The sequence below is a fragment of the Benincasa hispida genome, chromosome 6 (assembly GCF_027475165.1).
Source record: "Benincasa hispida cultivar pf3 chromosome 6, pf3_genome.v1.1, whole genome shotgun sequence".
Taxonomy (NCBI): Eukaryota; Viridiplantae; Streptophyta; class Magnoliopsida; order Cucurbitales; family Cucurbitaceae; genus Benincasa; species Benincasa hispida.
In genome coordinates this window covers 445,408-472,213 of record NC_143483.1, presented here as the reverse complement: position 1 = coordinate 472,213, position 26,806 = coordinate 445,408, and the positions used below count along the sequence as shown (strand labels likewise).

At 35.7% G+C, this 26,806-nt stretch overlaps 3 protein-coding genes across 3 annotated transcripts; 1 reads left to right on the top strand and 2 right to left on the bottom strand.

Annotated features, from left to right (window-relative positions):
- Nucleotides 1–2,919: 2,919 nt before the first annotated feature.
- LOC120080313 (sarcolemmal membrane-associated protein) lies at nucleotides 2,920–8,435 on the bottom strand. Its single transcript, XM_039034949.2, has 5 exons — nucleotides 8,191–8,435; nucleotides 7,247–7,826; nucleotides 6,560–6,705; nucleotides 6,368–6,462; nucleotides 2,920–3,454 (listed from the first exon to the last, which is right to left on the bottom strand). Exons 2-5 carry the CDS (start codon nucleotides 7,804–7,806, stop codon nucleotides 3,077–3,079), a joined length of 1,179 nt encoding a protein of 392 aa, XP_038890877.1. The 5' UTR covers nucleotides 7,807–7,826; nucleotides 8,191–8,435; the 3' UTR covers nucleotides 2,920–3,076.
- A 1,942-nt stretch (nucleotides 8,436–10,377) lies between these two features.
- On the top strand, nucleotides 10,378–11,433 carry LOC120079858 (uncharacterized). The gene is made up of 3 exons (XM_039034291.1): nucleotides 10,378–10,620; nucleotides 10,722–10,856; nucleotides 11,266–11,433. Exons 1-3 carry the CDS (start codon nucleotides 10,378–10,380, stop codon nucleotides 11,431–11,433), a joined length of 546 nt encoding a protein of 181 aa, XP_038890219.1.
- A 10,650-nt stretch (nucleotides 11,434–22,083) lies between these two features.
- TSBTYPE2 (tryptophan synthase beta type 2) lies at nucleotides 22,084–25,810 on the bottom strand. The gene is made up of 6 exons (XM_039034923.2): nucleotides 25,403–25,810; nucleotides 24,209–24,536; nucleotides 23,904–24,120; nucleotides 22,928–23,465; nucleotides 22,730–22,828; nucleotides 22,084–22,602 (listed from the first exon to the last, which is right to left on the bottom strand). The coding sequence occupies exons 1-6, from the start codon at nucleotides 25,461–25,463 to the stop codon at nucleotides 22,349–22,351; spliced, it is 1,497 nt and encodes a 498-aa protein (XP_038890851.1). The 5' UTR covers nucleotides 25,464–25,810; the 3' UTR covers nucleotides 22,084–22,348.
- Between the last annotated feature and the right edge of the window lie 996 nt (nucleotides 25,811–26,806).

Genomic DNA, 26,806 nt, shown 5'->3' with positions numbered 1-26,806 from the left:
TTTTAATAGGCCTAACTCATTAGCCAAGTCTCTTAACTACTTAACTACTTCCTACTTAATAGGGAGATGGATTGACTGAGTATAAAAAAGGAAAAAAAAAAATGTTAAATAACACTTTTGGTCCCCCGAACTTTTATAAAGTAGCAATTTAGTCCCTAAACTTTAGGTGATAACAATTAGTCCTTAAACTTGAAATGATAACAATTTAATCTCTTTATTTTACAATTAGTTAATGGTTTATACCCTATCGTAAAATTTTTCATCAAAATCATACTAATGTTTTTAACGATAGGGTCTAATCTTTACAAAATGCATTGTACAAAGATTAAGGTGTGTTTGGAATATATTTTCAAGTGTTTAATTTTAAAAAATAAGTCATTTTGGAAGAAATTTGAGTGTTTGACAATCACTCAAGATTGTTTTTTAAGCGTATTTTAATACGTTTTTATCAAAAATGTTTAAATAAAAGTAAGTTTTTTTGAAAAATACGAATTAGTAGTGTGTCGGGAGAAATTGGTACAATAATTGCCCTTCCATATAGATCGTCGTCGCATGAACTTTGTCAAGAAAGACCAAGGATCGCATAAGGCCCCGTGGGGTGCAAGAACCTAATGTTCAGAAATTCGGGTCGAAGTTCAATCAAATCTAGACATACCTGTATAAGATCATTAAATAGATCCAAGATAAGTCAAGAAAAATAATAAGAAAGAGAGTTTCTGTTATTCGTATTAACAACTAGGAATGTTTTATTTGATTATTGTGGTTGTCTGTTTTGAGATTTCACTTATCACCATGAAAAAGATTCAATAAAAAACAGAAACAAATCTACAAGATGTTTTACTTCAAGTAATACGTGGAAGTCCTACTCTAGTCTACAAACTAATATGTATACTGTACAGAATTTTACGATTTTTTATGGTAAATTTAAAGACTAAATTGTTATAAATTTAAAATGAAAATGGATAGATTTTAAAAATGGGAAATAAAGTATTTATGGTAGTAAAAAAATAAAACTTGAAAAATGACAATTGCAAGGGAGGATAGGTTCCAAAGAGAAGTAATGGGTTTTGGTTTTGTGTGATTGATAGCTAAATTGAAAGGCAAACTTTATTTGGATTTTCCTTTAGATTGATATGACTTCATATATATCAAAAAAAGAATAATTCATTTAGAAAAATTGCTTCTTTTTTTTTTTAATGAAAAAATTTGTCATGACAGCTGGGTTTCTATTTAATATCTTTGAATTAATTAAAAACTTGTTGAAACTTTCTTGGTTTGGGTTTAATTTAACTTTTGTGGTTCAAACTTCAATAAGATTTACATATAGATGGGGTTTCCATATTATATAATATTATTCTCTTTAAAGTTTTATTTTAATTAAGCAGCCTCAATTCATTATTATAGTAATATATCCATTTCAAATCTTGATAGGTAAAGATGAGCTATTGTGCTAGTTGTTGAGATGTCATTTAATTAGTAAACTAAATACATTTTGTATTCTTATAATGAATGTCAATTTAAAAAAAGAAAAAAAAAACCAAATAGTGTTTTTATAAAACTTGCCCTTTGATTTGTTCTTTCAACTTTTGTTTTTATGTTTATATCAATTGATTTTAGGAGTTGGTGGCATTTGATACTCAATGAAATTGAAAATGATGTTAGTTTTGCTGCAAAATTAGTTGCATGTGCAATAATGTAGGAAAATAGGTTTCTTTTTGGGCATTATATTTATAATAACTACTTCAATCAATTACTATACTTACCTAAATTTCTCGACGTTAAATATTAATTATATTCACCATTCCTTATTTCATTTTCATCATAAAAAAATATTTTCAATCCTTAAATTTAGAGTCTAGTTTTTATTTGATCTTTAGATTTTAAAATATGACATTTTTAGTCTTAAGTTTTAAATTTAATTTCAATTTAGGTACTTGAATTTCAAAATGTTACAATTTTACTCTTGAAAATGAAGTTAACTCAATTTGATCCGTAGGTTTTAAGATTTACACATTTAACCTTGATTTTTTATTAAATACCTATATCTAGTCTTCGGTGTTAATGACTATTAATTATTTTAAAATAACTTTAATAGCTATGAAAAATAATGTAACTTAATTAATTATAATTATTTTAACTAATTAATAAACATTAACACTAAAAATTAAAAAAAAAACGAATATTTAGTAAAAAAAAAAAAGAAATTAAAAGTTTAAAATCCTGAAATCTAAGACCAAATTAGCAAACTCAATTCTCATAAATAAAATTGTAACATTTTGAAAATAAGATTAAAAGTATCACATTAAACCCAAATATTAGGAAAAAACAAAGTAATTTTCCCTAAATTAATCAACCAAATTGAAACAATGAGATCCCTAACTTACATGCAATAGATTTTGACTGTCTTAAATTTTAAATTATATGAATGATTGATACAATCAATCTTATAAATTACATCATTTTCTTTGCATTTAAAAATAAGTTATACTTTCTTTTCAGATGATGGTGGGTATGATTTATGTATAGATTGATCCAAATAGACCAATCTTTTTATAAACTTTTCACAAACTAATCCATCCAAAATGAAAGATCACATCCCACTAACAAAATTCATTAAACAAAAGGCAGAAAAATGGTTAGTTTCTTCTCCCATTTAATTTCTTCCTAATAATAATACAAAGAATTGCAAAGTAGTTGATGTGCCATTTCACCTGATGGATGCCTATATTGACTTTAGCATCAGAAGGTATATTCTTAATTTTTAGCATCTAACAAATTTCAAACTGGGATTAATGAAAAAATTGAAAAATGGCTTTTGAGGACATTGTATCTTCTTTAGTTCATTATCATGTGAAGTTTCCTTGATCAGACAGCTGAAAATGATGAATCACTAAACTAGAAATGATTTTGACCTTGATGTCAATATGAAGTTCTCCAATGATTCATTAAAAGTTTGTCGAGTGCATTTGATAATCAACTTCTAGCAAAAAGAAAAAATGTCTTTGCAAATCTAAGGGAATGGCACAACAGATGACAAACACAGTAACAGAAGATATTCTCAAATGGTACCTTTGGCTCATCTCCTACCAGGGTTTCCTCCACCTCGAGATGGTGCTTCGAACCCACCACCACGACCAGGCGGTGTCGAAGATCGATAAGGAGCGGTGTTTCCAGGTGCAGCATGTCCGGCAACACCTCTTGATTGAGCATCGTAGCCAGCTCCTCTAGGTGCATCATAAGTAGGTAACCCGGGCACATTGTAACCTGGTCCTCTTTGTCCATCATAACCAGGTCTTTGTGAATCATAGATGGATCCTCTAGCTCCATCATAACCAGGTCCTCGTTGGGGACCCCTTGTGGCATCGAAGTTGGGTCGAGTTGTAGTAGAACCAGTTTGAGGTCCCGCGTATGCAGTCGCACCAACGCTGGATGCAGCAGGCAGCGGGCCACGTCCCTATTGCACAATTTCAACAAGTAACAAATCATTAGGAAAAATAAAACTTAATCAACATATTTACATTGCAGTGTAAACCACTAATCATGTCCAAACTAGAAAACAGATGGAGGAAGATGGAGATAAAACCAAGTTTAATGTTGCAGCTCTGAATCCTTAAGACTAACTTATAAATTTAGCATCTGAATTTTTAATTTTGTGTCTAAAAGGTCCCTATACTTTAAAAAGTGTCAAGTAGGTGCTCAACTTTTAATAATCCCTAAGCTTTGAAAGAAAAGAAGCTTCTTTGGGAAACCTTTGTTAGAGCCATCGACTGGAACATTTGGCAAGAAAGAAATCAACGTATCTTTCAAAATAAGGAACTCACATATAATAAATTTTTTTATGCTATAATTAATATGGTTGTGTCTTGGTGTAAATGCTCCTCTTTTACTACAGTTTTAATTTCTTCATTTCAAACGGGAGAGGCCTTTTACGATCCCTATTGAGGTCCCCTTTCTTGTAATTTCATACCATCAATAATTTTTTTTTTTTTTTTTTAATTTAAAGATAAAACTTTGAATTGTGTGTCCAATGCCTTACTAACATATTTGAAATTTTCCAAAATTAAGTAATCTGTTAAATACAAAATTGAATTTTATGTCTAATAGGGCCTAGAGTTCAATTTTGTGTTCTATAGGCCAATGGAGTTAAAAGGGAAAAAAAAGAAAAAAAAATATTGAACAAGCCAAGGACCTATTAGGCATAAAATTAAAAATTAAAGAACTTATTGGACTCCAAATTGAAAGTTTAAGAACCCATCAAGCAATTTTTTTTCCGACACAAAATTAAAATTTTAGAGACATAATCGACTAAACACATTAAAAAACCCCAGCGTCTCCATCGTCCTTCATAGGATCCATGAACTACTGAAATGTCAAACTAATATACTCATATGTTGAGATAAATTAAAAATTGCCTTCAGAGAGAGAGAGAGAGAGCCCAATGCAGAAACACGAGCTCAAATGGAACAGAGACAAAATTACCAAGGATGCTCCAATGATTGAGTATCAAAATTAAAGAAGAATTATAAAATAACCTAGTCGTGGATGAACAGTCCTGTTTAATGCCAAGATAACACCAAAGATGTACCAAAAGCTAACCCAAATCTTCACCGTAAAGTTATGTCTCCATTAAATGTGACCCAAATCTTGTGATCCAAATCATGTCATGTTCAAACAAAGCATAGGACCCAAAACTGTAGAAGAGGATTCTTAGATACAGTTCAAGGTGTTAACCCTTCCATGAGCAACTAGCCAGCAGAAATATCTGGCTTTTGCGAAACGGAAGAGGAATGAAGCAAGCAAGAGAAGAAGGATTTAAATGAGAATAAAACAGAGTAATCAAGGGTTTATGTACACCTTTCAACGTAACTCATACCTAAAACAAAAACCATGTAAAAGGGGCAACGTCATAGACATATGCACATCTTCCCTATCCAATAATGCTCTACCCTAATGTGAAAGTTAAAAGAAAACTCGTGTCCAGACAAAGAGAAAACAAGTGCCATGGGACCCCTTTTCTTTTGTTTTTGTTTTGTTTTTTGTTTCTGTTTTTCCCCCCCCCCCCCAAAAAAAAAAAAAAAGGACAAATCATATAGATAAGGGAATAAAGAGCATAGAGGAGCATCGCCAATACAAAAATTGTCCAGAAGTGGAACATTGCACATTCAAGAATTTTGTGAAGTCTAAAAACTTGAGAGGACACTTCAAAATTGCCTTTCACGAGTTTCCCTTTGATTATTACTGCCTCACTCATTAACACGGGGTACGAAAATCCTATGCCACAACGCCTTAGATTCTAAAGGAAACCTCTGCAACGACTCTACTTAGCCAAAAAGGACAGAATAATTACATTATAAGTTTCTAATATCCCAACCCACTATTTTCAGAAATTTTGGAAACAAACTCTCACTTTAGCCATTTTCATAAATTTCCAACCAGATGATAATTGGAAACCACCCCCTCATGACTGATATACTCTCTCTCTCTCTCTCTCTCTTTCTCTCATACACATACCAACAGCTCCTTGAATTTGGGACCTTTGGATTAAGAAAGTCCTTGAAGCCAACAAGCTACAAGGAGAATTGGTTCCATGACTCATATACTCTCCCCAAAAAAAAATCCCTGATAACTTTGTACGAACCTAGGACAGAATCATAAATAAAGATAGTAAATTCGAGAAACAGAGGATTGTGGAGGTTTTCTTATGGACTACTTGGAAAGAATGGAACAATCGCAATTCCAATGGAAAAGGCAGCACTTTTGAGAGGTTTTTAGAACAAATTATCTTTCTTGCTGTCTTCGGGTAAATGTACATCTTTTTATAGCTCTTGTAATCTCTCTACTCTTTTGACCAATTGGAGAAATCTTTTATAACTCCATTAGTGGAGACCCTTTTCGTATGGTTAGCTTTGTGGCTCTTTCTTCTGAGCTGTCTTTTTAATAGGCCTTTTCTTCTGTTTTGTTTTTTTTATTATTTCATTTTTCTCTCAATGAAAACAATATAGGTTGGACTAAAACAAGTCTCCTACTCCTAGAGAAGAAAGCTTCCTATCAAGAAGATAACCATTTCTAAACCTTCTCAACAATTGGCAAGGACAACGAGACCTAGGATCATGATTCACAGAAAAGCCTAGGTAAAGCATAAGTAGGAAAGAGACCTCACAGACCATCAAAGGTTTGTTCTCCTTTTACATCTATAGTAAGAAACATACAGAAAGAGAGAGAACTATAAATTCAAAAACAAAATGTAGGGTCAGGCAGGTTGCTCCTTAGATTAGTTGAGGTGTGCGTATGCGGACCCGAACTCTCATGAATATAGAAAAAAAAAAAATCAATTCATGAAAACCAGAAAGTGGAATATGTGACAAACCTGGGCAACACCATAGCCGTCTTCGTAAGTATTTTGTCCAGCTGAATTCCCTGAAGCCTCTATCTCATTGTTTTGGGTAGTACCATAAGGCCCACCTACGTGCAGTCATCAAAATATCAGTGGTTGATTAAGGGAAATTTGAGAAGGATAAGATAATCCCAAAGAAAGTGAAATAAAGGTAAGCAAGAGTACCATGTCTTCGTTCTAAACTAGCAGTATTTGTCAACTCTGCCCTAAGCTTCTCCAGTTCCCTAGCCATAGTGATATAATTCTTTTCCATCACCTGAAGTGACTCAAGATGATCATTGTATAATTTTTTCTCATAGTCATAGGTCGCCCTGCAAGGTCAATAACTAGGTCATGGCATTTTACAAACAAGGAACATAACCCAATAAAAGAAACCCTGTAGTACATTAGGATCAAACTCTGGTCCAGTAAAAGATAGACCACACAGTTGAACTTTAAGAAATTTAGGAAAAATGGGTTCACCATGGAAATGGACTACAGTCAACTTCTGAAAAATACTCACTAGACACCTTGGCTTAACATTTATAAACACAATACATAAGCCTCCTAGAAATGTCTAAGGAATCAGGTAAAGCTAGGGCAGCATCTATAACCACAAGCCGGCGGCTTTATTAAAAATGCAAAGAAACTGAACTGCAGAAGTTGAAGACTGAACTTGATTGAAGTCACAAGGCATCCTACGCATGTACTAACTTAAGTAGTTGATGCCCATGTATTCTTTCATTTTTTTCTCAATGAAAGTTGTTGATTCTATCAAAAAAAAAAAAAAAAAAAAGAAAGAAAAAAAGAAAAAAAAGTAATGTAAAATCCTAAAAAGTCCCTCTAAAGTTGAATGCTATACAGATTACACACCTACAATGCTGATATTCCTGCCTCAAACTCTCAAGTTCTGACATCAAAACAGGAACCTGCTGCGCATCTCCATGAGCCCTCTGGAGGTCTTGGGTCAAATGTTGCACTCTAGTAATAAGTTCCTGCCTTGCTACAATCAAGTTTTGAGCATCCGATTTTGCTTGCTGCAACTCTAACTTAATTGGTTCAGCTGCTTGTAATTCTGCTTCCATCTTTGCAATCTTATCAGAAAGATTCCTTGCTTGTTTCTCTCTTTCAGATTTCACAGCTCCTATTTGAGCATGTAGAATTTGCAGCTCATGCTGAGCAGCAGCAAGCTCTTGCCTTAGGGTTCCATGTGTAGCAGCAAGCCTCTGATTCTCGGTGGCAAGTTTCTGTATCTCAACATGTTGCCCAGCTAGCTTCTGTTCCATCACATCTGGAGGAGGTAACATGTCAAAGGGAGGAAAGGCACCTGGTGGAGGACGTAGCCCATGACCAAATGCTTCTGGATGCAATATACCAGAACCTGGAAGAGTACGCCTTCCATGTGGAGGTGGAATACGACCTTTACTGCCCATTTGTAATAGGGCAAAATCACCTAGGTAAATAGAAAGAAATTCTTAACACATACTCCATTACTTTAACTGGCTAACAACCAACTAAAATTAAAGAACTGGTGCTATGCATATCATGCCACAATGATACCAAATCCAACACAATCAACAGGCATTTCGTAACTGTAAAAGAACCCTAGAAACGCCTAATAGAACGCAAATTTGCAGCAACAAATTAAACAGAGCAAGAGATAAAGACAACAAAATAGATAGTGGTTCAAGATTTCGGTCTACATCCAGTTCGAGACTTTTATTCAGAGCATGATTTCGCAAATACAGAATACAGTGGAACAAACCCACTACACCCAGTATCTGTGGATTGAATCGCGTCAACAACAAGGAAAATACCTCAGAAGCTAAACCACCGTGAAACACAGCTTCAACCGCCGCCGGATGCTACCGGAAAACCCACACCGTTTTCAGGCTCTTGAACCAGACCCACGATTGATTCCAGCCACCTACGGAGACCCACGGCTGAATCTTTCCCTTCCTCCCAAGCGTTGCCGTGCGTTGTTCTGGGTTGTGGTTAAAAGTAACCCTCTTGTTTTAATTTTTAACGAAATAACTCATTTGAAAATTAGAACTTGAAATTTGGACTTTTTTTTTTTTAACTTGATTTTAAATAATATAAAGTTAGGGAAATTCTTAAGAATGACCCACAAATTGTGCCAAAAATGTCAAATAACTCAGTTTTTTGAGGAAAAAAAAATGTCGAGGGGTCATTTGCTGACATCAAATCTAGGTGAAATTGCCAAAATATACTCGCGCGCACGTAGAAAAGCATCTTGCTCTTTCTTGGTCTCTCTCCCGCTCTCTCTCATGGTATCGCACCCATTCACTCTCTTCTTTTTTTACTCATAAATCACTACTCTCTTTATGACTTTCACTTTCTCGGTCTTGGTCACTTTTGCTCTTGGTCTCTTTCGATCTCTCTCTTCTTTTCCTCACTCATCTCTTTCGCTCTTGCTCACCGGAGTTGGTCATGTCGAAGCTGCTCGCTTGGACTCGTCGTGCCGGAGAAGAAGAAGAAGATGTGTAAAGGAGAAGAAGTCGGAGAATCTCGTTCTCGCTCTCGTCTGTTGGAGAAGATACAATGCCAAAGAAGGTGTGGTCGTGCTAGAGAAGATGAAGATGTGAAGAAGAAGAAGAAGGAAAAAAAATTACCCAATCGGAGAAGAAGAAGACTCACGGAGATGAAAAAGAAATGAAGAAGAAAAAGAAGAAGAAAAAACCAAATCGAAGGAGAAGAAGACAGCTTGAAAAGGAAGACGAAGAAAAAAGAAAAACCAGAGCTTGTTGGTGGTTTAGAGAAGAAGAAAGAAAAAGGAAAAAAAATAAGTAAAGGAAGGCCAATACCGTAACTTTACTTGTCTATGAAATCAGCAGAAGATCATTTGAACTTTTTAAAAAATTGGGTCATTTGGCATTTTGGGCCTAATTTTTGGATCAGCTGCACAATTTTTCCACATAGTTACCATTTTGGATTTTTTGTACGGATGGCCTCATTTGGGATGCCCAAATGAAAAATGGTCACCTGTAGAAAAAGTAATGGAAATTGCCTTTTGCTTACATCATCCACGTGTGATTTTATCATTTCGCCCCTAAGATACACCCCGCGTGCCTGCCACTACCAAGGAACTCGATCCTTGATTACTCGTCACTCGACCCTTGTTGGCTCATCACACGATCCTCGATGCACGGTCGCTTGATACTCGGGTGCATGGTCACTCAATACGTGTGTAATCGACACGTGCATACTCGATCATAGCCACATCATAATCGATCATTTTGAACTTTTTGAATTCTTAACTCGTTTGAAATCCATTATTTCACCACTTCAACTCGTTTCTCAGACTATTCTCTCTCGTTTTTCGATTTTATATCGCTCGACAACTACACCTCTACACTTGAAACTTTCTCGATTCTCTTTGCATCAGGTAACATTATTCTTTTTGTTTATATTTTTGCATAAATCGTCTCTTTGTTTGTTATATTTTGGAATCATGTTCTTCAACATGCACTTGCATGTTTCTTGATATTTGACCGATATAATTTTAATTTCGATTTTCATATCTTGCATGTTTCGCTGGAGCTCGAACTTTTTTCGTTTCGATTTTCTTATTTCTGGTATTTTAAACCGTCTAGAGTTTAGAGTTTGAGTAGGATAAGTCATGAAGGTGGAAAATCAAACCAAATGCTCGATAATCGACCATCTAGTTACATGTAATGTAGAATGTATTGTATATCTAATATCGAGGAATCGTATATCATGTATTGAGTATCGAGTATTATATATCGTGCATCGAGTATCGTACATCGAGTGTCGAGTATTGAACAAAATGCTTAATTTCTTGTGTTTTTTGTATTCTATACAGTTAGGCTAGACAATTCAAGATTCCTCCTCGAGATCGTTTCCTAGGCCAAGTTACCAGCCTATCCTCTCACATTGGGATGGCTAACAAAATTGTGAAAGAGAAGCTTACTCCCATGCAGCTTGCCCTCTTCAAGAAGACGGTATTTGGGTGATATGTGGACATGGACATTATCTTCAATGGTTCATTGGTCCACTACATTACATTGAGGGAGGTTGTAGACGATAGGAAAGATGCAATGACCTTCGATTTGAATGGTACAGTTATTGCATTCTCCAAAGAAGACTTCCTATTGGTGATGGGATTGTGGCGATCACCTAATCCAACAGTTGTAAGGAGTGGTGAAGCACTTGGATCACTGCGTAGTAGGTACTTCAAGAATGATTTTGCGAGGACATTTACATTGGTACCTTAGAGATAGTGTACAATGAGATAAAGTTTGAGAACGACATGGATGCTTTGAAGATGACATTGGTCTATTACATTAAATTGGGAACGATGGGGCAGGAAAAGACAAGGGCCAATGTCAACAAGACATTATTAATTGATGTGGAGGATTCAGAATACTTTAATTCCATGGATTGGAGAAACGTGCTATGGGAGAGGATCTTACTTGAACTACAAAGAGGATTGAGTGGCAAGGCAAATAACTACAAAAAAGGTCCAAGAACAATAAGAACTACACTGTAAAGTACAACCTACTGGGGTTTCCTCATGCTTTCTAGGTAATATCCATTCATTGGCTATATAAGATCTACTTATTTTAGTTACAATATGACTTACTATTTATTCTTGGTTTATAATCGTTTATGAATTATGGTAAGTGTGGGCATACAAGATCATATCAACGGTTGTTGAAAAAATTGCAACCCGATTGAGTAGACATGTTGTACCTCGATTTCTGAAGTGGGAGTGTACATACTCACCATCGACCAAAATAATACATCAAGATATGTTTGAGTTTAACAAGATTAGTGTATTACATCAATATTTACTTGGATTTAAGGTGAATGTCACATATAACTAATAAATTCTTCGTTGTTTTGTACAGACAAGGATCACATCCATCCCACTAATCATGTTGGATAGAGAGAGGCAGTATAGGGACATTAGGGTTGATGAACGACCCATATACGAGTGCATTGATGCTAAGACGATCTCCTCAGAGACATATAGATCACACCATGATGCAGATGCTCATAGTCACTCTAGTGACTAAGAGAGTCACGAGCATCGACCCCACGAGCCAAAAATTGATGAGTATCAATCTCACGAGCTCTCTACTGATAGTCGTGAGACTCACCCTCCTCATAATGAGTCTTAATAGCTCCCTAATGACGAGCATTTACCCTTAAAGAGAAGCAAGTGTCGCCTCGGCCAAATACATCCCATTTGGAGCCCATGAAGCGTGTAGGCATTTGTACATTACTCTGTGACATAGACCAGAGAGTGTCTGTGGTGGAGCACAAATTGGATGATGTGCAGTCAGACTTGAAAGATGTGAAATCTGACTTGAGTGTCCTTCAGGCCGGCGTACAAAAAATCACCATCTTACTGCGGTCCTTGTGTTGGGTATGTAATATTATATTGAACTTGTTCTAATGTAAATATATAACATATAGTGTTTGACTTAATGTATTCATAAATGATGTAAGGTTTAGGTGTGGATTCCACTGAGACCAGTGACCCAATTCCTTCACCATCCAGTGAGTCCTATGACCCTATTCCTCTACCATCCATCGAGTTCCGTGATCCCATCCCTCCACCATCCATAGAGTCCATTGACCCCATCTATCCACCATCTACTGAGCTCATTGACCTCATCTCTCCACCGTCCACAGAGTTCATTGACCTCATCCATCCACTATCCACCAAGACTATTGACCCTATCCCTTCACCTTTCATGGAGTCTAGTGACCCCATCTTTACACCCTCTATAGAGTTCATTGACCCTATCCCTCCACCCTCCATAGAGTCTAGGGACCCCATGCATCCACCTTTCACCGCATCTATTGACCTTATCCCTTCACCATCAACTGAGCCCATCCTCCCCATCATTACAGTATCCACCGTTCTCTCCGAGATACCACATCTTTCTATGTTGCTTCTTGAGATACCACCCTTTCCCTCATTGACACTACCTTATCCTGAATTGCTTCCACCACAGGTATTAAAGAAGTTTAGGATAAGGTCGAGCCTAAGGTGAAGGGCAAGCCCAAGGTGAAGGTCGAGCCTGATGTGAAGGGTGAGCCTGCAAACTTTGAAGGGGAACAAAGATGGACAAGTAGGAAAAGGAAGCCAACACAACCGCATACCCCTTTAGTTGACACGACTAGGGTGGTGGGGAAAAGGAAAAAATACATTCAGTTAGGTCAACATCTGACTGACATCGTTCCCTATGACCCAACACATGTTATTCTAGAGGACGTGATGAGTGAGTTCATGGTCTGGTTGACCAGCGTGGATATGGGTTCTCATTGGTCGGGTAATGAAGTCCTCTAAGAAAAATTGCACGATGAAGGAGTTATTCCGTAAGCTAACACGTGACAATTATTGGGTTGAGAACGACGTAAGTTAACATCTTCATTACGTTTGTATGCTTGTTATTTACTATTTCTACTCATTAAATAGACTTAGATATTATAGATTGTCGATGTTTTATTCATGTTTCTTTGACGAAAATTTATTACTCCGGCGAAGATATGTGCTCCTCGGTTCATGACGTTGCCACATGGTATATTAATATGTATTATAGATGATTTAAATTTTGCATGATTGATCTACACTTAACCTATTGTTATCTATTTTACCGAGTCACTTGAACCTAAGAGTCCAAATAGCTTGTATTACGACATATATAAGACAACGTGTGAAGAAGCTGCTAAAGTATGAGAGAAAGAGCACATGTATGTTGATTACATGCTCGGAGTAGAAGCTAAACTTCAGCCTGGATAGGCAGATGTCGATTATATCTATAGGCCACTCAACTACAAGCATCATTGGACTATGTTGGTGATAGACATGAACCTTAGACGCATCCTTTTGTATGACTCACTCCCCAGGTATATCATATAGGATCCGGTATCACTCCTAAGGTCCCTATGTCTCCCTTCACTGTAAGGTTGGCAAAAATCCCCGCGGGGTCGGGTCCCAACCTCAATCGAGATGGAGAATCCCCAGTTTGACTGAAGATAGGGTCAAATCGGAGATAAAAAAATGGGTCCCCGACCGGGGACAAGCCAGGGACGGGGACGGTATCCCCGCCTTGTCCCCGTCCCCGACCCTGCCCCGAATATTTTTTTTATATAATTTTTAATAATATCTATAGAGAGAGAGCTTAGAGCTACTGTTTTATTCTTTTTATTTTTTTTATTTTTTTAAATTTATTTCATAATATAATTATATTAAACTTTTTATTAAATCTAAAATGTTTTAAATTATTAATTTAAATAAATAATAAAATAATAAAAATAATAATAATACTATTTTGTTATATTAAATATTTAAAATTTGAATAAAATTTAATTTATTTTAAATAATTAATTAATTAAAAATAAAAATAAACGAGGAATTTTTTCCTGCGGGGATTCCCTGACCTCGATTCCGACTCCCCAAAACGGGGAATGGGCTGGGGACGGGGAGTGCATCCCCGACCCTGCCCCGTCTCGTTGCCAACCCTACTTCACTGACATATTTTTGCAACTTACATGTTGCAAAGCTCAACCTTGCACATAGTCCTTGAAGCTTGAGTCGTGTCAATACAAGCTTCCTATAGGGGTCAGATACACTAGATGTGGGATATTTTATCTCAAGTTCTTCAAATACTTGATGACTTGATCCAGTCTAGGGAGTCTATGGCAAGATAAAATGCATGATTTTAGGTTGCAATATGGTGCCGAATTGTGGGCCGATCAGTTTTTTTTATCAGATCTGTTTATGTAAAATTTGACAATATTTGTAAATGTATGAACTCGTTAAGTTTATGAGCAAATTGTATATTTCTGTATTATAAGGTTTCAAGAAACTATGTGTATATTTCTATATTAAGCAGTTGTATGTATATCGAGTATACATGATTTTAGGTGCCGTGTATTGAGTAACATGCATTGAGCATAAAGTAACATGCATTGAGCATAGAGTAACATGCATCGAGTATCGAGTAATGTGTAACGCGAATAGAGTATTGTCGAGTAATCATATAGAGTAACATGCACCGAGCAGCAAGTAACGTGTAAATTGAATTGAATATCGAGTATTTATTAGAATGTCTTTACTTTACAGAATGAACAATATAATGCAGAGTAATAAATTATAAAGTATTTATTAGAATGCTATACATTATTTGATATCGATTATGTCTAGGTCCCTTGAGTCTTGGTCTTTGCTTGTTTATTGCGTTTGGACGTATCAAGTGGTTCATTGCACTTTTGTCTATTATGCCCCGACTGGCAACACCGTCCATATTTTTTAATGTGACATGTTCTCCAGCAAACAAAATCCTGTTTACCGTTCGTCTACCAACCTGTACCACTTTTTTCTGTGGGAGTATGTTTACCTTGGTATACTCTGGTGCCCTTTTCCATTTGGATACATGACCATGCGGGTTTATTGACTCCGCATATACTAGCACTAGAGAATCAACACTACATAATCTTTTATATGGAGTAAACGGATTGATATTGCACTCTATAGCTGTAGTAATAGCATGCGATCACGGAATCTCCAAACACTGAAATTTTCCGCAACTACATTCTAGAGTGTTAAGGCTGACGATATCATCTAATCCACCGTCATTGACATGAAATCTATAACAATCGATTGGATTTACTCGGTATCACCTAACTTTTTCACACTATAAACCCATTATTTCCTCTGCATACTTTGAATGTGACAATGTACTATTAGACCATATTATTCGCCGCTCATGAAACCAACCTCGAAGTAAACCTATTATCTATTCTAGCAATGAAGTTATTGGCAACACTCTTGCTTCTTTGGTAATAACATTGAAGCATTCGACACTATTGCTGGTCATGTTATCATATCGGTTCCTAGACTGGTAACACCATGCCCATCGCTGAATATCAGTATCCTCTAAATATTTAACAAGGAAATCGTTGTTGTAGTTCACTATTTAAACCCATTGGCGCTTGAACTCTGATTCTCGATACACTCTTCAATCATCCCGAAACAATTTTCTAATAGACTCTTCCTCGAAGTATTTCTCCATGTTTCTTTTCAAATGGAAGGTACAAAGTTTGTGGTAAGTATGGGGGAATACTGCATCAATGACATTAGCTATACTCTATCCATGGTCTGAAACAAATACAAGGTTAGGACATTCTTCAATTGTTGTTTTAAGGTTCGTCATGAACCATTTCAGGGCTCAGTCATTCTCACCATGAACAATTGCAAATGTCAATGGGTATAGTTAGTTATTACCATCCATTGCAACACCAACTAGTGTTATTCCCTTGTACTTACCATTTAGATGAGTACCATCTACAATGATTAAGAGTCGAAAACTCTTAAAACCTCTTAAACTCGCACCTAGTGCCATGAACATGTATTTGAAATATTTTGATTCTTTAAGCTCGATCTTAATCACAGTTTTAGGTATCTTCAAAGCCTCACCATATGCATGCAAGATAGCATATGTCCTCTGGCGTCCCCATTGAAAGAGCAAAAGAAGTTTCTCTCACACTCCATTCCTTGTCATAACTAATATTGACACTGTACTTATGTTGCATATCCTCATTAATATGGTGTGGTTTGTTCCCTCGACCAATACTGAACTTGTCCTTGATTAAGTGACCAATAACGAATGTGATGGCATGCCTGTGATCATGAATCAATACTTCAATCGAGCATGTGCGATTGAGTGTGCATTTTGTGATCTTGAAAATATCACATCCTTCCATTTTAATTGCTTGAACGACCCACTTACAAGTCGAGTGTAAACAACGAACAGTATACAATTTTTTATTTGGTTTTTAACTCGCAACTCAAAGTTGTTCTTAATAGCCAATATTGCTAACCTCATATTCACATCATTCTTACTGAAGAAAATTTGACATACTTCAATGGTATCCACCAACTTTATGGACAACTGTAGTTGCATGATCAAGTCCCCCGTTCTCGCGTTACTATTGGATGGTATGTTGCATGGATTTTGGAGAGCATGCTCTCAAGAAAAATAGATAAAATCATTTGACATAATCGAAGTTGGTTATTCTTCATTCACAACAGAAGAACTACTCCCTAAAACAACCTAGGTTGGTTGTTCTTCATTCCCAGCCTCTTCCTCTTCTATCGCCACATTCTCATTTATACATATCTCAACCTCTTTTATTGTCACATTTGGATGCAATATGTTCGCTATATTAACATTGATGTTGTCATTTTCCAGTGAGACACTCAATGGACAAACTTCATACTCAATGACATCTGCTCCACACATTGGTTGGTCTTCTCTCTCTGGGTAATCAAATGTTACCTCGCGATAAATTTCTTCAATTTTCTCAAGACTTACAAATACTTGCGATTTAGTACGTTCGTACTATGAGAAAAAAAATTAATATAAGCATCGTCCATTAAGCATACTAGAGAAGAATCAATATCCGTCTTATATGTCATCCTCATTATAATATTGAACTCTATCAAACTAACTTGTATGATCTTGTATACTAGATTTACCAACTCATTATACCTCAATATGTTGGAACTAGCAAACCCTTCCTCCAATATATTGTTCTTCTGTGTTGTCTTATGTATCACCATAATATAAGAATATATACTTCTCCATCCTTCAAGAAAAACAATACACAAAGTGAGCAGTTAGGAAAATTAGTTGTTGTTAAATACTCGCTAACTTGATCCTCCCTACACGTTTTCACTACTCGATACTCGATACTTGTCCCTTGATACTCGATATTCTTAACTCGATGCTTACTGTTTCATAGCTTTCTCTCCCCCCATCCTCGCTCCACTGGGAGCTACTCGCATGTCTTAGGGCACACTCACAAAATCACATTCACTCGTTCTCTTTGCTATGTTCGTATGTCTTGCACAACATTGATAAGGTTAAAAACATGAGCAAAAATGAGAAAAAAACTAGCACATTTACATACTTGAGGTGTGAGACAATATAGTGAAATGATTTGAATGCCTTTATAACTTGATCTCTATCAAGAAAAATAGGTTTTGTGAAGTGGGTTTTTTTGGAGGGAAAGTGAGCTCAATTTTCTCTTGTGTTTCAGTTTTGTTTGTTCTTAGTTAATAAAAAAAATATAATTCACATTTCAAGAAATTGATTTGAAAGAATAGTTAGAATTGTTAGAAAATTTTCTAATTTGTGTATGTCTATACATGAGCATTAATTACAGAGCAGGTCCTCTGACGGATGCGGGAAGTTCAAAATGATCGAGTATCGAGTATGAAGTGGCTATGATCGAGTATACACGTGTCGATTGCACAGGTATCGAGTGATCATGCATTTGGGTATCGAGTGACCGTGCATCGAGGATCGTATGATGAGCCAACGAGGATTAAGTTTCTTGGTAGTGGCAAGCGTGCAAGGTGCATCTCAAGGATGAAGCGGTAAAATCACATGTGGATGACGTCAGCAGAAGACCATTTTCCATCACTTTTTCTATAGGTGGTCTTTTTTATTTGGGTCTCCCAAATGTGGCCATCTGTACAAAAAAAATCCTACCATTTTACCTTTATTTTTAAATCTATTTGAAAGTTTCTCCTCTCTCATTCTCTCATTCCATTGAATAAATATTCAAAAATTGTTGTTTAATGAAATTGCATCTCTAGTTAAAATAAACATAATTAACTAACATAATGTTTATGTACTATCAATTTTGGAGACAGATATTCAATTGTGCACCCTACATATTATAAAAAAATGTATCTCTCAAACAAAATCGTGATTTAGATGAGTTATTTACCGTTTTAGATTAAGTTGGAGAGTTGTTTTTGTTATTTTGATTTATTTTTTTAATTAATATTTTAAGCGTGATTGTTTTTTTGAGTCTAAGGATTTAAAAATTTAACAAGAACCCTATTAAATATTGGTCAATTTTAAAGATAACTAGATGAATTTCAGTATCTTAAAAAAATGAATTTCCTATGATATACTTTATATTTGAACTGTTTTATATTAAAATGAACCAAAATATATACAAATATAGCAAAATTTCACTGTTTATTTACGATAGACTACTTTCTGTATCACGATAGACATAGATAGTAGTCTATTACAGCTTATCCTGATAGATTGTGATATTTTGCTATATTTGTAAATATTTTCAATAAGTTTATCATTTAAAATATTTTTTCTTTATATTTTGTACAAAAGCAAAGTGGTATATCCAATAGTATATCAATGCATAGAAATTGATATACTATCGGATATACCACTTTGCTATAAATATATTTTATGGAAATTGCATGTTTTAATGAGTATCGATATACTACTCATACGTTAATGATATAATTTAAATGCATTTTGAATAAATATTGATGTATTATTGACACACTAATGTCATAATTGAAATGAAATTTAAATAAGTGTTAATATACTATTGATACACTAATGTGATGCTTGAAATTATATTAAGAACGAGTGTAGAAATACTATCGATACATTATATTAATGATATACTTGAAATCATAAATTTTAATGAGTTTTAATATACTATTGATACACAAAATATTATATTTTAAATAAATTTTGAATGAATGTTAAATATACTACTGAAGATAATTCAAATGCATTTTAAATGAGTATTTATATACTACATTTGAAACACCAATAATATTATACTTTAAAATGATTTTTTGAATAATTGTTGATCAACTACCAAACACCCATGTTTGAAATTGAAAAATTATATATTGAATGAGTGTTGATAAATTGCTAATACATTAATGAGATATAATTGAAAATTCTAAATTAGTATACTATTAACACATCATTGTTATGAGTACTAAGTGCATTTAAAACCTGTAATAGGAATGGAATATTTATCCCCATCTTGGATGTAGGGTTGATTTTGAGAGCGCTTGGAAGCGAATTAGACATGTTTAGTTCTCTTTTAACACATTAATTACTTCAATATTAAAAATATATTTTGTTCACGTTTGAGCTTTGTTGATTCACCAATTATAAGATGAATCGAACCATTACAAGTTGATGAAATATACTGATAAAATAATACAAAACAATTGAATAAGAACTCAAATTTAAGTCCGACGAGTAACAAGTGCAAGCATAAATAGATCAATAAATTTCATATACTAGTGATATAATGTCACACCCCGCCCCAGACCACCCTTTGAGCCTGAGAAAGGGCGTGACTGCAGTAGTTATCAACCCTTTTGTTGACACTTACTGCCTAAAAACTCTTGCGGAAATAACTCTGATACCAATGTACAAATTGAACAATCAACTGATTAAGTAGGCCCATTTTATTTTACAACAATGTAACGTTTATACAACTCCAAGACTTAACTACAAAGTTTACAACAACTGTAAAACCCTCCGGAAGTGTAACTGTGGCACGTGGCAGACCTTGACCTTAGTAGCACCCTGGAACTCCTTATCTTTCCACTACCTGGGAAGAAAAAGAAAAACATTTGGAAAGCATGAGCTATAAAACCCAGTGAGTGACCAGAAAACTGATTTTTATCAAAAGAACTACCCCACACTTGGGTACTTTTGCTCAGATACCTTCTCAACTATGTCCTTCAGTTCGAACTACTCAGATACCTTCTCAAATGTCCTTCGGTATCAAGTTTCAAGTAAAACTAGTCATACAATGACTTTCTTTAATAAAACTTAGAAAACATGTCTTTATCTGAAAGATCTTTCTTTAGCACATGGTTTCTTAAAACATTTTAAATATTTTAGTCATTCACCTTGATCGTTTAGGAACCTTTCTCTCTAGAAGTTCTTTTGTCACCTCGGGCTCCCTTTTGAACCTTAAAATCCAGATTCAACTTAAAGCTCAGATTACTCATAGTTATAGGCTTTATCTAGAGATACTTCCTTCTACACATATGCTCTAAAATGTCTTCAGGAAGCTTACCATAAAATCTTAGCTCAGAACTCCTCGTGGTTTAGCCGGAATCTTCAAAACATCAAGACTGGCCCAGCTTACCCAACAGCTCGACCCTTCTGTTTTTTCCTCATTCTCCAGCCTGATTTCTTGGAGCTTCTTCTCCGACAGCCCCATCATGAAAACTAGACTCTTATAGTTTTCAGATGGCTTTGGAATCACTCCAAACACACGAGAATTCTAGAACTCCTCATTCCAAGTTGATGCTACTTCCTGTCTTTTCTGCCCGAGAGCATCTCCCCTCTTGGAACTTCTTGACCAACGCATGGTCTTCTCCCACTTAGTCCTCACACACTCTTCTTTATGTTCTTTGAAGAGAATTTGAGTTCTCATCTGAAGTCTTTGGCCCTATTTATAGACGTCCAAGATTGCTCCATGGCCGACACCTCCTACTTGGCCGCATGACCAAGTGTCTTTTCCTTACACCATCAACACAATCTTGCATCAGCATAAGCCAAAATATCTTCTTCTCCTTTCACTAACGCAGAGCCCCCATCCTTTACATGTATTTTTATGCCTCCACCTAATTTGCTTAAGGTTTAAGAATTCCTCCTAACAAGCCACATGTCCGGATGACATCCTCCATGAGTTCATCCTTCTTATGCGTCCACAAACCCTTGAATGTTCAACGCATATTAGGCCATCAACGCATAGTCCATACTTAATGCATATCCTATAATCAACGCATAGCAAGCTAATTCACTACCATCGCAATCCAACTTAGCCATCGCAAGAGCTAGCCATCACCAATGCATAGGATGGTAGCTCATCCTCGACGCATGGCTCACTAGGTATCACCGCAAGACATGCTCGACATGGGCGCATGGTGCTTGGCATAGGTGCTAGCTGCGGACTCATGAGCGTGTGGCTTAGGTGCTGGCCACCGACGCATGGCCGTGCTTAGTCGCATGGGCATGGCCGTTCGACAGGGCGCTCGCTGCATAGGCATCAATGCATGGGCATGGCCGCTCGGCAGCGCTTGACGCATACCGTTTGGCACACGCATGGACGCTTGGCAGTGCTCGACGCATGGGCTGGGTATATCGACACATGCCTGGGCAGTTTGGCCAAGGCTGCTCGACACATGGCTGGGCATTTGGCCGAGGTTGCTCGACGCATGCCACCCTCCAGCCCTTGTGCCATCCTAATGCCTCACCTCGGCTGCCATCCTTCAACCGCCTGCCACTCTTCAACGCATCCTTCCATTTTCCTTCCTTCAGCCGCATGCCATCCACCAACAACCCTTCCAACGCATAACATAATCCTTCCAACACATCACTTCACTTCCTTCAGTCGTATGGATGCATACCATCCTTCCAACGCATCCAACGCATCCATTGAGTCTAATGCGTTGGTCTAACCTCCAAGGCATTCGTCACTCCCACTTTAAATTCTCCGTTTGCCCAAGTAATCTTTCCAAGATCTTATGACCAATGCATAACACTGCCTAGTCCAACAGTCAATTTTTCATCAATTTAAGCTTAACTCAACTACTCAAGGAAAATCTATTTAACACCTAGAAATTTTCCTTCACTTCAACATAGGATTTAACTTTTACTTAGTTAATTTCCTTAACCACCTGCTTAAGTAGGAATAATGGAAATCCGGATTTCAAATATAATTTAGTATATCAATTAGATATACGAAATATTATAAGAAATATATTAATGGTATATTTTTTGATACATTGGAATAAATGAATAAAAAAGAAAACAGAAATAAAGTTTAACCATTGTGGCAAATTTCAAAAAACTAGTACTACTATTATGCAATTGCCCCTTATTCTTTTCAGTTTTATAACCTCAATGACAATATAGGGAATTCCTTCCTATGAACACATCATACCAAACAAACACAATAATCTTACACTCTAGTTTCTACTTTTGCAAGTCTTGCAAGCAAACGACCTCTCAACGATTCGTTAGCTCGTAAACCCTAAACCTTAAACCTTAAACCCTTATTTTCAATAGGAAAATTGCATCTTAATATATATATATATATATGACTTCAGACCACCTGAGGAATGGTGATTAGTGATTCCTGTATCTTCTCCTTTGCAAAAGAAAGATCTGTAATCCCTCCTTGTAGATACTTCTCATAAGCTGGCAAGTCAAAGTGACCATGCCCACACATGGCTGTGAGAATAACTTTTGATTCTCCGGTTTCTCGACAGCGAAGAGCCTCTTGGATAGTTGCAGCTATGGCGTGAGTTGGCTCAGGTGCTGGTATTAGTCCTTCCGATCGAGCAAATTGTATAGCACCTACAATCAAAAAGAAACTTAGTTGTTGCATTGTTGGCCAGTTATGCAGAGCCAAATTTCTAATAACTGGTTTATTTTTCGGAGCATCTATCGGTTAACTTTTGGAAATTCGAGTATGTATCGGTACCTTGAAAGCATTCTGTCTGGGGAAGTGATATAGCTTCCAAAAGACCAAGATTATAGACATGTGAGATCAATGGTGCCATGCCATGATACCGCAATCCGCCTGCCAAAAACAAGTTAGCCAAGATGGTGATCAAGAGAAACAAAGAGTTCAACGTGTTATATCTGTTTCAAATCTTTTGATAGCTTATTTTAACATTACCAGCGTGGATGGGATCAGGAATGAAGTTGTGACCAAGTGTGTGCATTTTCATCAACGGCGTCATCCCGGCTGTGTCACCATAATCATAAGCGTAAACGCCTTTGGTTAACGAAGGACATGCTGCAGGTTCAACTGCTCTAATAACAGGGTTTATTTTTCCAGCAAGTTTCTCACGAAGGAACGGGAAGCTAAGACCTGCAAAATTTGATCCTCCACCCGTGCAACCAATGATGACATCCGGGCTTTCACCTAAGGCTTCCATTTGTTTTAAACACTCTTCACCAATGACGGTTTGGTGAAGCAAAACATGGTTGAGAACACTTCCCAAACAGTATTTGGTATCAGCATTGAGAGCTGCAACCTCCACAGCTTCTGAAATGGCAATTCCCAAACTTCCCGGGCTTGATGGGTCAACTTGAAGAAATTTTCTACCTGCATCTGTCATATCGGACGGAGATGGGTGAACTTTTGCCCCCCAAGTTTCCATCATCATTCGTCGATATGGTTTTTGATCATAAGATGCACGCACTTGCCACACCTGTATAAAGAAATTACAACATAAAATTTCATGTGATATGTTTCAGAAGCAACTAGAAGCTGAGCTTTGATCCACTTTTTTGACATCTTAAATCAACAAGAGCTAATCATCAAAAGGAACTTTAAGTTTGTACTTATTTGAAATGCCTTGAATCTATTATCTGACACTTCAAACGACCCGGAGTGTTGCTGAACTTAGGGTTTAGAGAAGTGTGCTATAAACTCTCTAACTCTAAAAGTGTCCCTAATTTATAATTTGAATTGTTTTCTCTAATAGTAAATCATTCTCCCGCTACCCATGGACGTAGTTAACACACTATTAGTAAATCAAGTAAATCTTTGTGTCGATTTTCTATTGTTTACATTTTCCTGTTTTTCTTTATTTGCCGATTTTATAATACTATCAAAAAAGAAAAAGTTCACAACTATTGTTTCTTACCTCACAGCCAATACCAAATATGCTGCAAGCAAAGGCCAAACTGCATCCCCATTGCCCAGCCCCAGTTTCTGTAACAACATTCTTGACACCTTCTTGTACATTATAATAAACTTGTGGAACAGCAGAGTTGGGTTTATGTGACCCAGCAGGGCTAACTCCTTCATACTTGTAGTAAATTCTAGCAGGTGTGTCAAGAAGCTTCTCTAACCTCTTAGCTCTAACATTTGTTGAAAAATGCCATTAGAATTACCACATCTTAGCTCTAAAATGTTGAAAATTACATTTTAGAAAGACATACCACAGACCTGATCAGAGGGGTTGGGCGCCAAAGCCCGTAGATATCGACAACTTCATCGGGGATGTTTATGTACTGATCAGTACTGGCCTCTTGCTTAATCAATTCATCAGGAAAGAGATGCGACAAATCTTCGGGCTTTATTGGTTCCAAAGTCTTGGGATGCAATGGAGGAGGAGGTTTTACAGGAAGATCTGCAACCAGATTGTACCATTGACGTGGGACCTCGACTGCCTTCAAATTAGGATTTGATGCTGCTTTTGTTCTATAACCATTTGAAAACCTCAAATGTCTTGGAACTCTCTTAAGTGAAAGATACCCAGACAATTGCTCCCCAACTGAGTTGAAAAGGTATAAATTTATCAAAAATGAGGGGAAAAAGGAAGGGGCTGAGAAGCTTAAAATCTATGTTGGAAATTATCACAACATTGTCAGAATGAAAGTGTTTTCCACAGCTAAATTGACCTCTCCATTGATATAAAACTGCCAACTCCTACCAAGATTGGAAACCAACGACAGCAAAGTGCAGTTGACTTCCAAAAAGAAAATAAAAGGCAAAAGTAAAATCCAGCAAAAATCACACGTCTGATTAAAAACCAACAAAGAACTTCCAAAAAAAATAGCAGCATGTCAAGCATCAAACCAGACAAATCCCACTTGAACACTGATCTCTCTCTCTTGTGCCACATTGGTTAGACCTTAGAGTAGGATGAGATTCATGTTATATAAAGTGAAGGCAATTATTTACATTAGTATAAAACCTTTTGGTGGTTTCAAAAGCAAAATCGAAGGTTTATGCCCAAAATGGACCAATGCAGAGATTGGTGGAGATTCCGTTGTACTTTATCATCTTCCATCTCACAATTTATAAAAAAAAATTAAAAAAAAAAAAAAAAAAAAAAACACATGGGTTATGTCCAAATGAAAGATCCCATAGATCCCACACAGTTTCTGCAATTTCATCTCCAAAAATGGCAACAAAACATGATGAATTTGAAGGTAAAAACTCAAATAATAACCTGGGTCAAGACTCAGGCATAAATAGGTACAAAATCACCAAACAAAGCATGATCAATATCCACAAGAGTAAAATGAAAAGGGTTTGTAGGTTCAATCTAATTACAGGGTTATTTCATATCCAACTGAAGTTCCAAACACAAATAACAGCATAAATACAGAGAAGAAAAAGGGAGAATTGAAGTGCCTCTGCCATTATTGATGCCTGAAGAAGTTAATGATCCAACAGCAAGGAAGGTAGCGGCCATTTTTCCAGACGGATTTTCAACCCTTTTGAGTGTAAAGAAAGAAGGAAGCTTGAGATTTTTCTCTATGGATGAAATTGGGGTTAAACAATAAAGAAAGGCCAAATGAGAAGAGAAGGCAGCACAGCCTGGAAAAATATTGAAAAACAGAGTTTTATATATCGTTCAAAAATTTGGGCCCTGCAATTAACCGAATCTTATGTAACTTTTTTTATACATGTAGAAAATTATTAAAAAAAAAAAATGAATTTTTCATGCAAAAAAAACTATCATATGATATATTTTAATTTGATGTTGTTTGGGCTACCCAATAACACTAGTTTTTCTCATTTTAATGAGTGGAGTTATCTAGTCTAAAAATTTATTTAGTTGTGAGATTCACTCCATTTAAAAATTTTCTTCAAATAAACAAAGTGCGAAGTTACTTATTGAGTGAAACATATTCTAAGGTTGGAGTTATCATCTTTCGACTATAAAGTAGATTAAATTATAAAATTAAGTCAATTTTTAATTTAATAATTATAGAATTGGAAGATGAAACCATTTAATTTTGAAGTGGTAATAGTATTGTATTCAATAAACTACGTACAGTTTGATTTGATATAAAGTTTTGTTAATTTAACACTTATATGGCAAGCAAATGATGTTAATTACTAAACTTTCAAATTTTACATATATAAAAGGAGAACCATTTTAAATGAAAAAAATTACTAAAAATATTTACAACTAATAACAAAATATCACTGTTGATAGATCGCGATAGACTACTATTTGAATCTATTATTATATTTTACTATTTTGTAAATATTTTTGTTCATTTTTCTATATTTGAAAATAGCCCTATATAAAAGTAACTTCTTAAATGTTTATATTTTAAAATTTAAATATAAATGAGCATAACTTAAAATTAAATCGTATCAAATATAAAAGTGGTTTGATTCCATCACTTTTTATATATATATATATATATATATATATATATATATATATTGAAAGGTCTATTCTATACAATTCTTATAACAAAAAGAAATGGTGCCATAAAATAATATTTATGACAATTTATGAAAGTTGATGAAGAAATTAAATATTGAGAGGAGGACTTTGGAGTCCACCCCAGTAGGGGTGTACATAGTCCGGATTGGGCCGGATGGGAAGATTTTTGTGGACCAACATAAAAAATCGGGTTGGCTAATAATTAATCCTATTAGTTCTTTTTTAGAGCCCGGTTGGGTTACCGGTTCTTTTTTTTTTTTTTTTAATTTGACTGTTTTTTCCGTTACTTTTATATATATATATATATATATATATATATATTCGGGTCGGTCGGGTCAACCCGACTCTGAAAT